The sequence below is a fragment of the Blennius ocellaris genome, assembly GCF_963422515.1.
Source record: "Blennius ocellaris genome assembly, chromosome: 24".
NCBI classification, from domain to species: domain Eukaryota; kingdom Metazoa; phylum Chordata; class Actinopteri; order Blenniiformes; family Blenniidae; genus Blennius; species Blennius ocellaris.
Window position 1 is genome coordinate 12,218,018 of NC_137673.1, and position 15,457 is coordinate 12,233,474.

At 47.0% G+C, this 15,457-nt stretch overlaps 2 protein-coding genes across 3 annotated transcripts in view; one reads left to right on the forward strand and one right to left on the reverse strand.

Moving 5' to 3' along the window:
- LOC308147500 (uncharacterized protein) overlaps positions 1-15,457 on the forward strand; it is a 1,504,609-nt gene that overhangs the window by 1,031,094 nt on the left and 458,058 nt on the right.
- LOC308147503 (NACHT, LRR and PYD domains-containing protein 3-like) lies at positions 3,008-13,806 on the reverse strand. Of its 2 annotated transcripts, XM_080519697.1 has the most exons (10): positions 13,456-13,806; positions 12,663-12,732; positions 11,338-11,457; positions 10,998-11,200; positions 9,103-10,891; positions 8,121-8,294; positions 7,328-7,510; positions 5,485-5,667; positions 5,007-5,196; positions 3,008-4,685 (listed from the first exon to the last, which is right to left on the reverse strand). In XM_080519697.1, exons 2-10 carry the CDS (start codon positions 12,704-12,706, stop codon positions 4,680-4,682), a joined length of 2,892 nt encoding a protein of 963 aa, XP_080375823.1. In that variant the 5' UTR covers positions 12,707-12,732; positions 13,456-13,806; the 3' UTR covers positions 3,008-4,679. The 2 variants fall into 2 exon arrangements, with proteins under 2 accessions (XP_080375823.1, XP_080375824.1); XM_080519698.1 differs by lacking the exon at positions 7,328-7,510 and having other exon boundaries at positions 13,456-13,805.

Consider the following 15,457-nt stretch of genomic DNA (forward strand, 5'->3'; position numbering starts at 1 on the left):
CAGAGTACTAACCACTATACGATCACAACACAGATTACTAACCACTATACCATCACAACACAGAGTACTAACCACTATACCATCACAACACAGAGTACTAACCACTATACCATCACAACACAGAGTACTAACCACTATACGATCACAACACAGAGTACTAACCACTATACCATCACAACACAGAGTACTAACCACTATACCATTACAACACAGAGTACTAACCACTATACCATCACAACACAGAGTACTAACCACTATACCATCACAACACAGAGTACTAACCACTATACCATCACAACACAGAGTACTAACCACTATACCATCACTGCTCCTGGATGCACTGCTGGGATTTTGTCTTGGCCTCATTGGCGCCCTCCTCAGGTTGCTCCTCACACTCTTGTTGTCCTGCTGGTCCCTCAATCTGAAAGACCAGAGGTCCGTTTCACGAAGCAGGTTTAAGAAGCCATGGGCTTAACACCGAGCTCTGAGTTGAGTTACACTGAGACAGAAAACGCGGAGTTTTCGGTTTCACGACGCCGGATTTTGATCAGTTTGATGAACTCAGAGTAGTTTCACCTGGAGTTAAGCGCGTGCACTACGACTCTAAAAAGACCGCATCAATGGAGCCCCGATTCAACGAGTCACCATGACAACTGAGACGCGGAGGGCGGGGTTTTTTTACGCCAGTGGAGCAGGAAGTATTGATCCCATCATATGGCGAATATGAACATATAAAAAAAAAAAAAAAAAAGAAATGCAACAGCGCAGCGGCTGCTAAAGAGAGGGAGGCGGCGTGGAAGAAGATTGCTGCTCAAGTGAATGTGTAAGTTCAAACGTCTTTGTCATCACAATATTATTGCAAGGGAATACTGCTTGATGGTAGCTTATTAATTTATTTCTTTTAGGTGCAATTCCGCGGGGGAGAAGCCTCTTGGCAGCAGCTGAAAGTGAAATATAAAAACATTGTCCTATCGGGTAAGACCGCTGCTAATTTAATTGTTAATCAATACATTTCTTAACGTAATTTCGATCATGTGTGACATTGTACAGTAAATATCAAGTGGCCATTTGACTGTGAGGTGTTTTATTCCAACATAATGCTGTTTTCAAACACATAAATGTCTTCTCACCCATATCATGTGCTGTCAAATAACTAAGGCTAAACTAACACAGACTTTACTCAGCCAACAGAAAGAAGGCAGATGTAAAACGGGTGGTGGCCCAGCACCTCCACCTTTAACAGAGGCAGAATGTTGGGAGGCCAGTGGCTGAGGGAATCCCTGGAGGAGCTCCTCTTCAGAGCTCACCCCTCAAGATACCACTTCCTTCATAATATAGAATATGTCGAGTCCTATATATCTCTTTAAGCCTATTTCTCTTCATCTTTATTTCCCCATCATGTCTTTGTTTTGTCACCCAACAGATTGTGATGGTGCTCTCTGCCTGCTGGACCCCCTCATGCCACAACAGACCTTGTAAGTAGGCAACACTCCAAAGATCTTGCTAAATGGTAGTTTAAATATACTGAAACATATTCATGTAGGATGAAGAGTACGAGGAAACCCTGTCTGCTGCCTTTACAGAGGAGGATCCACAAAGGCCTATAGAGGTATGATAGTTCTCATCCTGTTTACATTTCTGAAACATTGTGGTGGAATAAAGAGTGATATTTTGTCTACACTGAAGTATTGACACAGTATTTTTAACAGGGCCTGGCTGGGCAGCAGCAGGAGGGTCCCTCAACATCCACTGCAAGGACTGACACAGTGAGACAGATGTTCAGTAAACACCAGAGGTTCATTCTGGGGAATTCATGTCCAACTGTAATAATTGAATGTCCTCCTTATGTCCTCCCAGTTATCTGTAAAACAGATCTATAGACTCCACCTGCTCCAGAAGATGGAAACAACTGCTAAGGAAATGCAGTAGTTGGACCACCAGATTAGAAAGGCAGATGTGGAAATGGAACTACTGGAGCACAAGTTAAGGGTGGGTGTACAGTCCCAGGTGAATTATGCTAACTACTAACTACATTAACTAAACTAGCTCTTGTATTTGTAGGAAATAAAGAAGACCAAATGAATTGTGCATCATGTCTTTATTTGGTGGTGGTGGTGGTGATCAGACCCCGAAGTGATGATGTCATATGGTGTCTCTGACAGCTCTGCCGTCCTGCATGGCTGACAAGTCAATGTGTACTTTATACTTGGTATAATGGGAATTAACATTTTGCAAGTGATCGTTGATTCATGCATGTTTGTGTTGTTGGCTGCTTTACGCCTGCCGGGCCACGAGTCATTGTACCTTGTACTGATGAGAAGAGATTTTAACGGCGCCGCTCTGAGACGTCTTCAAGGTCTCTGGAGGAATATCTTATCTTCTAGTGTTCCGACCTTCTCAGCTCACATAGAAGCATACTTACACACTCACACACACACACACACACACACACACACACACACACACACACACACACACACACACACACACACACACACACACACACACACACACACACACACACACACACACACACACACACACACCAGTGTTCACCTTGCTTTGTTGTATCATAGAATAAGAATGTGACCTCCTACTTCAACGTTGGGAATAAAAGCGGGCAGCAGAGGGAAGAACGGGGAAGATTGATGAACGAGCTGTCAGGTGACTTCACTCTCTGCCCTTGAGCAAGAATCTTGATTGTTGTGACTATTATTGCTCTCCATACTGGGGTTGTCTCTTTTCTATCCTTCTAGCAGGTTTTTCACCTAACAGTAAATGAGCTTCATGCTGAAGATACATGGATGATGCGTTTAGGTGCATCACGTAACTCTGAACTCTGTTGCTGCGCTCCAGGCTGACCAATCCTCTCCTCACAATCACAACCAGCAAATACTTTATGACCTGAGATGAAACCCTCAGTGTTTGTGTATTTTTGCAGTAATTCACTTGCCCTCCCTCCCTCCCTCTCTTTCCCTCCAGTCCAGTCCGTCACCCACCATGGAAGCAGTGTTTAAAACTTGTTTATTTTTAAAAAAGAAGAAGAAAAAACCTGCAATCCCACAGTGAAATTCAAGCCCTGTTACAACGTGGACACATGTACTGATAGACAAGTGTTTGTTCACAATTAATTACTCACTTAAATCACGCAGTACGTTATATTACTGTATATTACTGTACAGGCAGAACATTTCCTAAAAACTCAAATCAATTAGTTTTCAGCAAACTGCACCATGATCCTGTCCTGTCAATTCCTCCATGACCCAGGTTCCTCCATGTCAAGACCAAGACACAATGAGACGTGACTGGAACACCAACGGTCTCTGTCCATGCTCTGTCCACTCTCTGTGCTGTGGACACGTCCTCAGGTGATGGAGGTGAAGGTGGAGAACAGCTTGATGGAGTGTTGACCAGCTCCTGCTCCACTTTACACAAGCTGGAAAAGTCCCACACACACCAGGTCCCTCTTTGAAGGTTCCAGAGTCTCATTGTCCTCTGAAGGACACTTGTTAAGGTCCAACATGAAGGAACGGGATTCAAACCTCAACAAAGAATTTAGACAAACAACAAAACATCTCTACAGCTTCCAATGAACCAACACATGAAGAGGAGGAGGAGGAGGAGGAGGAGGAGGAAGAGGAGGAGGAGGAGGAGGAGGAGGAAGAGGAGGAAGAGGAGGAGGAGCAGGAGCAGGAGGAGGAGGAAGAGGAGGAGGAGGAAGAGGAAGAGGAGGAGGAGGAGGAGGAGGAAGAGGAGGAGGAGGAAGAGGAAGAGGAGGAGGAGGAAGAGGAGGAGGAGGAGGAGGAGGACAAGGAGGAGGAGGAGGAGGAGGAGCAGGAGCAGGAGGAGAAGGAGGACGAGGAGCAGGAGGAGGAGCAGGAGGAGGAGGAGGAGCAGGTGAAAAAAGAGGAGGAGGAAGAGGAGGAGGAAGAGGAGGAGGAAGAGGAGGAGGAAGAGGAGGACGAGGAGAAGGAGTATGAGGAGGAAGAGGAGGAGGAGGAGGAGCAGGAGCAGGAGGAGGAGCAGGTGAAAAAAGAGGAGGAGGAGGAGGAGGAAGAGGAGGAGCAGCAGGAGGAAGAGGAGGAGGAGGAAGAGGAGGAGGAAGAGGAGGACGAGGAGAAGGAGCAGGAGTAGGAGCAGGAGGAGAAGAAGGAAGAGGAGCAGGAGTAGGAGCTGGAGGAGAAGAAGGAAGAGGAGGAGGACGAGGAAGAGGAGGACGAGGAGGAGGAGCAGGAGTAGGAGCAGGAGGAGAAGAATGAAGAGGAGGAGGAGGAGGAAGAGGAGGAAGAGGAGGATGAGGAGGAGGAGCAGGAGTAGGAGCAGGAGGAGAAGAAGGAAGAGGAGGAGGAGGATGAGGAGGAGGACGAGGAGGAGGAGCAGGAGTAGGAGCAGGAGGAGAAGAATGAAGAGGAGGAGGAGGAGGAAGAGGAGGAAGAGCAGGAGTAGGAGCAGGAGGAGAAGAAGGAAGAGGAGGAGGAGGAGGAGGAGGAGGAAGAGGAGGAGGAAGAGGAAGAGGAGGAGGAACCCTGGTTCGATGCTGGACTCTCTCAGCTCTTCACACTGCACCACCGACACTCAGCAGATCTTCTGGTGGTTCTTCTGTCGCTCACTGCTGGATGAAGCTCTGCTGTCCTCAGTGGACCTTCAGGACACAGTGTCCTCTCTGGTCTTAGTAGTCCCTACACCTGCAGAGAGAAGAGAGGTCAGAGGTCAGAGGTCAGAGGACATGAGGACAGAGGTCAGAGGACATGAGGACAGTCTCTGAGGAGCAGCAGGACTTCAGTCCTGTCCACAGCAGCAGCTCAGAGCTCATGAAGGACCACCACTGTCAGACCAACACAACCAGCCTGTGGCTCCTCTGATTGGCTGACTGTGTCCTCTGCTGTCCAATCCTGAAGCTGCTCAGCGTTGTCCTCTCACAGCCTCACTGAGACGTCCAACACTGGATCTTTGTTCTCACACTAACTGTGTTTAGTAGAAACCTGCTGGAAGCAGCAGGGACTCACTCCAACATCTACTGACCAGAGAGTCTGTAGGCTGCAGTCTGGACTCTTCTGAAGACCAACCAGCTGCTTCACATCTGGATCCTGAAGGTTGTTGTAACGCAGGTCGAGCTCCTTCAGGTGGGAGGGGTTGGACTTCAGAGCTGAGGCCACAGAAGAACAGCTGATCTTTGACAAACTGCAGCCAAACAACCTGAATAAAGAGAGAAAGCATGAGAATGAATGAGGAGAACCAATCAGATGTGTTGATGGAGAAATGAGCAGCTCCTCATTACTGAGTCCTGATCAATGAGCTGTTCTGTTGTTGTGGATCTTCATCATCACCCTCATCATCCTCATGTCAGCACAACCTTCCCACTCCTCCTCATGTCCACACACATCAGTAAGAAGCTGCTGAGCTCAGTCCATCTCTCACTGCAGGACCAGAGTCTCACATCACTAACATTCCTCCTTCTACAACAGTAACAGACAGTCAACTGACCTCAGAGTCTCCAGACTACAGAGTGGACTCTCCAGAAAACCACACAGCTGCTCAACTCCTGAATCCTGCAGCTGGTTCCCACCCAGGTCCAGATGTTTCAGATGTTTCAGGAGGGAGGGGTTGGACTTCAGAGCTGAGGCCACAGAAGAACAGCTGATCTCTGACAAACTGCAGTTAAACAACCTGAATAAAGAGAGAAAGAAGTGAGATTAGAGGACAAAGTGTGATGTTGAAGTCATTGAGAGTGAAGAAGTTTTTCATTATTTAGGTGTTTGTTGGGTTGTTTAGTTTGATATAAATTCATTCTAAAATACTTGTTTAACTCCACAGTTCATTTACAAAAAGCCTTTAATTTATAGTGTGTGATTTACTGTAAATAAATATTTGTTTGCTTTTTAAAGGTCCTTTAAGTAACTGTGTGAATATTTCTCATGGTCTTATAATAAGAAGGGTCATTTGAGTGTCGCCCCCTACTGGTAAACCTTGGTGGTAACTAGCTGCTCACCAACCCGACCCCCCCAGCCTTTAAGTCACAGCTCCTCTAATTCAATTCAGACAATAATACTTTAGAGAGCTGGGCTGCTACATGAGCTGAAATGAGCAGCTGATCATATTCAGAAGAGACTGATCACACTGATCCTTGTTGTTCATTTCTTCTTCTGAAGAAGGTTGGAGCCCCGAGGAAGTGAAAGAAGAAGGAGCTTATTATTGTCACTGATGTGATCTTTGTTCTTCTGGAGAGCTGAATTGATGTGACAGCAAACAGAAGCAGTGTCCAGTGGGAGGACAAGTCAACAGCCAAGCTTACTGGACATCAAGACAACAAGTCCAGTTTGTGTAAAGGAGGACAAAACGCTGCAGCAATTTAAAGTGTATTTAAAAGATGTTAATAGGACTAAATTACAGTTCAGGGTGAAAACAATGAATTAAATAAGTCCACTGTGATTAAAACTAGACACTCCTATAGATATATTTGATCTTCCTGTGTCTCACATAGAGTCTAAAAGGTTCAAACAGAGTTGGACTTTCCAGGCAGCAGCAATAGTGTGTTACTCTAAAAGGCCAGCAGGGGGCGCTTAGTGATTGAAGGCAGTGGAGCCCCCAGGCGGAGTCCTGTACGTACTGCACCTACAGTTTATTCGAAGGTGTGAACATTTATTTTGAAGGGGTGTTTGCTTTTGTCTCTTCCTGGTGAGCCGTCAGCAGAATGTGTTGCTGGGCTGTTTTCCTCTGTGTTTCTGTACACACCCCCGGGGCTCGCCAACCACCATCTTCTCTGTGCACAGAACGGAAAATCCCCCCCCGGCGCTCACAACGCAGACGCTGGGGGGAGGGGGGTCTGTGTGGACTATGGTATTGAATCCTGGCGGCGCCACTGATTGGAGGAGCCTCAAAGCTGCACAGAGGCAGCTGCATATTAAATCCTGCAGCCGAGACAAACGCCAGCTCAACCTGTCTGCCTCTTTGTTTCCTGCTACAGGATTTAATGTCACCCTCCATGACACACACTGGGTCAGGGGGGCAACAATGGCAGAGTGAGTGAGAGTTTGGAGCTCCAGCTGGGAGATCAGTGACTCTTCATCCAGGAGAGATCAGCCTGCTTTGAAAGCTGAAGGTGAACATGGAGCCTGTCAGAGCTGGACAGTGAATTGTCCAGTGCAGCACCTTGTTCTTCTACCAAGCTTTGAAATGTGGAGCTCCACACGGCTCTGCCACAGTCACAGGACTAAAGTCTCAGTTTCTCATGGAGATCCTCAGTGTGGATCATCTCATATCAGCCTGATGTCTGACCTTTAGTGGAACACAACTTTCACTGCACACAAACTCAAACATGGAGTCTTACTCTAGAGTCTCCAGACGACAGAGTGGACTCTCCAGAAAACCACACAGCTGCTCAACTCCTGAATCCTGCAGCTGGTTCACACTCAGGTCCAGATGTTTCAGATGTTTCAGGAGGGAGGGGTTGGACTTCAGAGCTGAGACCACAGAAGAACAGCTGATCTCTGACAACCTGCAGTAAAACAACCTGAATAAAGAGAGAAAGAAGTGAGATTAGAGGACAAAGTGTGATGTTGAAGTCATTGAGAGTGAAGAAGTTCAGACTGGAAGACTGAACCTTCTTCAGACTTTTCTTTATTTTGTTCTTTGTTTTTTATACTTTTGTTTTTGCTTTTGTCATAATTGTTGTGATTATTTTGGTTTTTGCTCTGTTGTTGCTCAGGCTGGTTTAATCTCTCCCCTCCTCTCCTCTCCCCTCCTCTCCTCTCCTCTCCTCTCCTCTCCTCTCCTCTCCTCTCCTCTCCTCTCCTCTCCTCTCCTCTATCCTTTCACCCCAACCGGTCCACAGAATTCCTCCACCTCTGACTCTGGTTTCTACAAAGTTTCTCTCTATTGGAGGAGTTTTTCTTTCCACAGTCACAAACACACCTGCTTGCTCATGTGGATATGTTGGGCTTTTCTATTTTCTCTATAAAAGCACATTGGAATGACTGTAATGTATTTAAAAATGTATTTTTTTTAATAAAAAAAAACATGCTGATCACTAACATGCTGCAGAGCTCAGTCCATCTCTGTCCTCCAACATCTGGATCCTCCTAAACTCCTCAACAGATTCTACCTCCAGACAGTGAACTGACCTCAGAGTCTCCAGGTTACAGTTTGGACTCTCCAGTCCAGAACACAGAACCTTCACTGATGAATCCTCCAGCTGGTTCCTGCTCAGGTCCAGAAGTTTGAGATGGGAGGGGTCAGACTTCAGAGCTGAGGAGATCACTTCACAGTGAGGACCAGAGAGGTAACAGTTAGAAAGTCTGTAATGAGACACAGAGAGGACAGGACATTGTTATGAGGACACTTTGTTGGACATTAGAGCTTCAGATCATCTTCTCTGGGTTTGACTTTGGCTTCATGTGGACGTGAAGGAGAGAACATGGAGTTCCACATGTTGACTTCATGTCTTCAGTTCAACATGTGGAAGTGAAGCTGTGGAGTGGAGCTGGACGTCCTGCTACTTGTTTATATTCAACGTCCTCTGGACGATGGTTACGACATTGAAAGGTACAAGATCAAAGATCCTGATCGTCAGCAATTCTTTGTGATATTTTATTATTTCAGTCTGGACATTTGTCAGATGATTGTTCTTCTACTAGAACCACTGAAGATCCAAAAGATCAGTTTTACTGAGTGCAGATTCATGTAAATATTTCTCTTCTTAAAGCAGCAGGTGACATGTTTAGTAAATCATTCTATTTCTGACTGTATTTCATTTCTTTCTTAGCAGGACGAGGAAGAAGATTCACTGAATTGATCTTTGTTCACGTCATTCTGAGTTTCTTGATCTGGTTTTTAAAATTCTAAAATCAAATGACTTTAGTCAAAATGATCATTTTGGTCTTTTTCTGGATTTTTCTCATCATCAGATCTCATGAAGAGAAATAAAGCATCAGTGATCTGATCTTCATCATCAAGATGATCAGTACATCCACAGTGGGACTCACAGTGCTGAGCCACATGTTTCTTCATGACAGATCATTGAGGAACATCTGCACAGAGGAACTGCAGGAACTACTTTCTACAAACATCACTGAGACATGTGACCATGAAGACATGTGGACTCACCGAGCCTCCCTGCAGTTCCTCACAGCTGGGATCAGCCTCCGTCGTCCCTCCCATGAGGTCTGGTACTTCTGCAGGTCCAACTCCTCCAGGACCTGGTCTGACATCTGTAGCATGTAGGCCAGAGCTGAGCAGTGGATCTCAGAGAGGTTCTTCTCTGATCTGTTCTCTGACTTCAGGAAGTCTTGGATGTCCTGATGGACTGAGACGTCCTTCATCTCCGTGAGACAGTGGAAGATGTTGATGCTTCTGTCAGGAGACATTTCTTTACTGTCGATCTTCTTCAGGTTGTGGATAACTCTCTTGATGGTTCCTGCACTGATCTCTGTCCGACCCAGCAGACCCTCTAAGAGTCTCTGGTTGGACTTCAGAGAGAGGCCATGAAGGAAGCGGACAAACAGGTCCAGGTGGCCGTTCTGACTTCTGAGGGACTTCTGCAGGACTTTCTGCAGGAAGTCGTCCAGAGATGGGAACCCAGGATCCTCTCCAATGAAGGTCTTCAGTTCTTCAGTCTTCCTGCTGGTGAAACAGTGGAACAAGTCGACTGCAGCCAGAAACTCCTGAACACTCAGATGGACGAAGCTGTAGACGGGTTTCTGGAAGATCACAGACTCTCTCTTGAAGATCTGAGTACAAATTCCAGAGAGCAGCGAGGCCTCAGTCACATCCAGACCACATTGCTCCAGGTCTTCTTGGTAGAACATGATGTTTCCTTTCTCCAGATGTACTAAGGCCAGCCTGCCCAGCTTCAGAAGAACCTCCCTGTCAGCCTCCGTCAGCTCCTGTGGACCCGTCTCATGTCCTTCATGGTACTTGAGCTTCTTCCTGTGTGTCTGAACCAGCAGGAAGTGGGAGTACATGTCAGTCAGGGTCTGGGGCAGCTCTCCTCTCTGCTCTGTGGTCAACATGTGCTCCAGAACGGTGGCAGTGATCCAGCAGAAGACTGGGATTCCACACATGATGTGGAGGCTCCTGGAGGTCTGGATGTGGGAGAGGATTCTGCTGCTCAGCCCCTCATCACTCAGCCTCCTCCTGAAGTACTCCTCCTTCTGGGCGTCAGTGAAGCCTCGCACTTCTGTCAGTCTGTCCACACATGACGGAGGGATCTGATTGGCCGCCGCCGGTCGGGAAGTGATCCAGACCTGAGCCGAGGGCAGCAGATTCCCCCGGATGAGGTTTGTGAGCAGCAGGCCGACCGAAGACTGGTGTGAGACGTGGACCACCTGCTGGGAGCTGCTGAAGTCCAGAGGAAGTCTGCTTTCATCCAGACCGTCAAAGATGAAGAGCAGCCTGCAGACCGCCAGCTCCTCTGCCGTCACCTTCTGTAAGGCTGGATGGAAAACCTGGAGCAGCGTGAGAAGACTGTAGGGCTGCTCTCTGATCAGGTTCAGCTCCCTGAAGGAGAGCACCACCAGCACCCCCACGTCCTGGTTCTCCAGGCCCTCGGCCCAGTCCAGACTGAACTTGTGCACCGAGAAGGTCTTTCCACTGCCGGCCACGCCGCTGGTCACAACCACTCGGATGTGTCTGTGCTGCTCAGCCGAGGCTCTGAAGAGGTCCTGAAACCTGATGGACGTGTCCTGGAGGCTCTGCTTCCTGGACGCCGTCTCCAGCTGGTTCAGCTCCGGTTCCCTCTGGAGCTCCTCACTGTGTCCCTCTGTGATGTGGAGCTCAGTGAAGATCCTGTTGAGGAGGGTTCCTCCTCCTGCTTCCTCACTTCCTTCAACCACACGTTCACATCTGCTCCTCAGACTCTGCTTGTGTTCCTCTAGAACCTTCTGCAGACCAGCACCTGCTCAGAGACCACAACAACAATCAGACTGACCACAAACCAGCAGCAACACAACAAGTCCAGTGAAGACAGACGAGTCCCTCAGCAGACACGTGTCCACTCTTACTGGGTGCAGCTCTGCTTCTGGATCTTTCTGCACACTGAGGACAGCAGGAGGCTCCTGATGAACCACCCTGGTCCCAGTGTGAGCTGCTGCACCGTCTGCAGACCTGGTGTCCACAGCTCCACCAGACTGGGTCCTTCAGGACGTCCTGACACAGAGGACAGCAGGACGGCTGCTGCTCAACGCCGTCACTCCTCTTCCTCTTCCTGTGGACACCAAGCAACGTTCACTGAGCGACACAACACAAAGATCCAGCTTCAAAATACTGGAACTGAACCTGAGAGGGAGCAAAACTTCTGTCACTCTGGTTTTGAGGAGATGAAAGGAACAAAGAGTTTCTTACTTTGTGTCTGAAGGTCCAGGTTCACCTCTGAAGGCTGGTGGTTCACCTTTGGACCAGTCACTCTTCATAGACAACCTGCTGGATACTGAAGACCCTGCTGTGTATCTGAGCTTCTGACCTCTACACACACACACACACACACACACACACACACGCACACACACACACACACACACACACACACACAGTGAAGAGGATTCTCTTTATTACTTCAAACACGTCAACAGTTCACATGTCAAACATTTCAACCAGCGATGATCCGTCACTTTCTAATTTCTTCCCAACCCGTCACCTCACACTGCCCCCATCCGTCACAAAACACCGTCCCCTTACTCTCTTCTAATGTGAGGAGGACAAGCAGCCACATCAAGCCAGGAGTTTCATCTAGAATAAAGAAGAGGAATGTTCCTGAAAGGCCCAGTCAGTCACCAGATCTCAATCCAACAGAGCCTGAATTTCACCTGTTCCACATGAAACGTGGGTTAGAAAGGCCCACAAAGCAACATCCAGTGAAAGGAGCTGCAGTGAAGCCTGAAGAGCATTCAAATAGAGGAAACCCAGCGAGCGCCTGGTGACGTCATGACTTCACACTTTCACACCGTCATTGCCTGCAAAGGCTTTTCAACAAGTGTGAGAGATGAATGTTGGATTTTCTCTTATTTCATTGCTTCAGTGACTTTTGAGCCGCTGACATGAAGGGATTGTGTTTAAAAAGACTTTAGTTGCTCACATTGTTATGTGATGTTTGACTTGAAGCCACTGAATGAAAGCTGAAGCCTGAACTTCACCTCCATCTGGAGAGTTTAATTTCTATTTATTGTGCTCATATTCAGGACAAAATGAGAAGAAGTGTGTCTCTGGACTAATATTTGTGGAGCAAAGTGTAAGTTAGTGATGTGGGATGTTTGGACTTCAGGGTCATCTGGAGACTTCCAGTTCCTTTAAAGCCCTGTTGGGAAGGTGACACTGCTCTGACCTGGGATCAGGTGAAGAGGAGTTCTAAACTCTGCCCTGAAAGACAACACATGATGTTCTAGTGTTGGTTCTGTCCACTGCTTGTCCTTGTGTCTTTCATGATCACATTGGGACTGATCATGGTGACGGTGGAATGTCTCTGCACCTCGTCTTCTTTACTGCAGCTGTTTTTCTGCTGCCTGTTGGAATCACTTCAGCTCACTTTGGATCATTGAAACCACTGAGCCTTGAGACGAGTCAATACAGCAGAGCCACTTTGAACACTGTTCATATTTCTATGGAGTTTACATTGAGTGTGGATTCTTCTGTTTGCTCTTTGAGTGGCTGCAGGAGTGTGTGACGTCTCTTACCTGTCCACACACTCTGGTGTGTCTTCTTCATCCACGTCACTCATGTTGAGTCAGAGAGAAACACACCAACCTGGTCCACACACACACACACACACACACACACACACACACACACACACACACACACACACACACACACACACACACACACACACACACACACACACACACACACACACACACACACACACACACACACACACACACACACACACACACACACACACACACACAGTAGAGTGAGATCAGAGAGCGACAGCCGAGACAAAACAGAGAAAGGAAAACAAGAAGAAGAATAAATAATAAACAAACAGAGGAAATAACGTGAGAGAAGAAAATATAGAAACGTGGAAAATAGAACAAGTAATATGATTAATGTCAGTTGGAGGTTTCAGAGAAAAATGAAGCGTCTGGATGATAAATAATGAGATGATTGAATCGTGTGTGTGTGTGTGTGTGTGTGTGTGTGTGTGTGTGTGTGTGTGTGTGTGTGTGTGTGTGTGTGTGTGTGTGTGTGTGTGTGTGTGTGTGTGTTAGTTTGAATGTTTCAGACTGACACAAATATGAGCCAATCAGAGTGAAGGAGGACTGAAGCCCCCCTGAAAGAGTTTTTCCATAGAGAAGAAAAGAGGTGAAGAAAGGAGTTAATGGAGGTTGAAATGTTTGTCCAACAGGTGAAGAAGAAGAAAGCAGCTGTCAGTGGTTTGTGATGGTGTGAATGAAAGAGGAAAAGAGAAGTGAGAAAGTCTTTCTCTCCGTTGTGGAAGCTTCTAAAGAGCTGCCAGAGTCTCACCTGAACTCTCTTCACTTCTTCTTACAGACACTTTTCCATGTGTGAGGAAAGTTGTGGAGAGAAGAAGCTGCTCTTCGTCCCTCTCAGTCCGTCTCTCATGTCTGACAAGCACAAAGTGACGGTTTGTCCTCTGACACACCCAGAGCAGGAAGCAGGGGGGGGGGGGGGGGGGGAGGGGCTCGGTGGGGGTGTTGCTTTCACATAAATCACGTGTTTCCTCCGTTAACCCTCTGAGGCTGGCGGGCGCACCGCTGCGTCATGATCACGTGACCGGTTGAAAAGGCAGTAGCGTCACAACACAGCGTCCTCTGGTCCACTGTTTCAATCCGTGTCCAAAGTGCAGATATAAAACTACAAGCTCCAGATATGAGGAAAACTGTGTCCGTGTTTTTCCGCGGCGTTTTAGTGCGTCAGGTGCAGAAGAGCGGTCAGGAGTGAAAGTGAAAGTAACTGAGCAGCAAAAACAACCACACTCGTAATGAGCCAGTATACCTTTCACTCATTGGTTGAGAAGAAGAGCCCATGTCCAATCAGAAGAGTCCATAGTGGGAGGCGTCATTTTGTTTTGTTCACCCGTGAAAAAGTAAACAGAGGGAGACAGAGAGAGTGTAGTGAGTGTGTAGTTAGTGTGTAGTGAGTGTGTAGTGAGTGTGTAGTTAGTGTGTAGTTAGTGTGTAGTGAGTGTGTAGTGAGTGTGTAGTTAGTGTGTAGTTAGTGTGTAGTGAGTGTGTAGTGAGTGTGTAGTGAGTGTGTAGTTAGTGTGTAGTGAGTGTGTAGTGAGTGTGTAGTGAGTGTGTAGTGAGTGTGTAGTGAGTGTGTAGTTAGTGTGTAGTGAGTGTGTAGTGAGTGTGTAGTTAGTGTGTAGTGAGTGTGTAGTTTGTGTGTAGTTAGTGTGTAGTGAGTGTGTAGTGAGTGTGTAGTTAGTGTGTAGTGAGTGTGTAGTGAGTGTGTAGTGAGTGTGTAGTGAGTGTGTAGTTAGTGTGTAGTGAGTGTGTAGTTAGTGTGTAGTGAGTGTGTAGTGAGTGTGTAGTGAGTGTGTAGTGAGTGTGTAGTTAGTGTGTAGTGAGTGTGTAGTGAGTGTGTAGTGAGTGTATAGTGAGTGTGTAGTGAGTGTGTAGTGAGTGTGTAGTTAGTGTGTAGTGAGTGTGTAGTTAGTGTGTAGTGAGTGTGTAGTGAGTGTGTAGTGAGTGTATAGTGAGTGTGTAGTGAGTGTGTAGTGAGTGTGTAGTTAGTGTGTAGTGAGTGTGTAGTTAGTGTGTAGTGAGTGAGATTAGAGTGTTTTTTAGTTTCAAGTGAACTTTTTTTATCAAAACAAGAGTTTATGAACGTCGATCCGACTTTTTTTTATTTTTATTTTGAAGGAGAAGAGCATCGAGTCTGACGTTGAGTTTGAGAGTGATTCTGATGATAATATTGAACACCTCAGCTTGTTTTTGTTAGAGGGGAGACAGGTGTCCCCCAGACCAGGACAGGTGTCCTCCAGACCAGGACAGGTGTCCTCCAGACCAGGACAGGTGTCCCCCAGACCAGGACAGGTGTCCTCCAAACCAGGACAGCTGTCCCCCAGACCAGGACAGGTGTCCTCCAGACCAGGACAGGTGTCCCCCAGACCAGGACAGGTGTCCCCCCCCCCCTTGTCCCCATCATTCCAGCTCCACCACAACAGCCAAAGACTAAAATGTCAACATTGCCTGCAGGAACACAAGAAAAGGAAAGACAGTCCATGGAAATGTCCTGCCTGAGACGTGTCCCTCTGTGTTGTGTTGGACACAATCTGTTGTTTTGAGTGGACAAATCATTTGTCTTCTCCTGACATTATATGTGTGACCTTTTGTAAATAGTTTTATAAAAACACCTGAGGCAGTGCTTCTATTTCACTGTAAATATCAGTATAGGTGTTTGTTCAGTCCTGTTTTGATACATTTTAGTTCATTATAGTTTAGATTTACTTTACAAGTAAACTAAATGATTCGTTTTAACACCCGAATTTGTAGTTTTATGC

Bases quoted from the DNA above. Each gene is read 5' to 3' on its own strand.
- LOC308147503 (XM_080519697.1), bottom strand. From the start codon at position 12,706: ATGAGTGACGTGGATGAAGAAGACACACCAGAGTGTGTGGACAG. The intron at 8,295-9,102 runs GTGAGTCCACAT...GTCTCATTACAG, and splicing joins AGGAACTGCAGGGAGGCTCG to ACTTTCTAACTGTTACCTCT. The intron at 7,511-8,120 runs GTCAGTTCACTG...CTCTTTATTCAG, and splicing joins TGTAACCTGGAGACTCTGAG to GTTGTTTTACTGCAGGTTGT.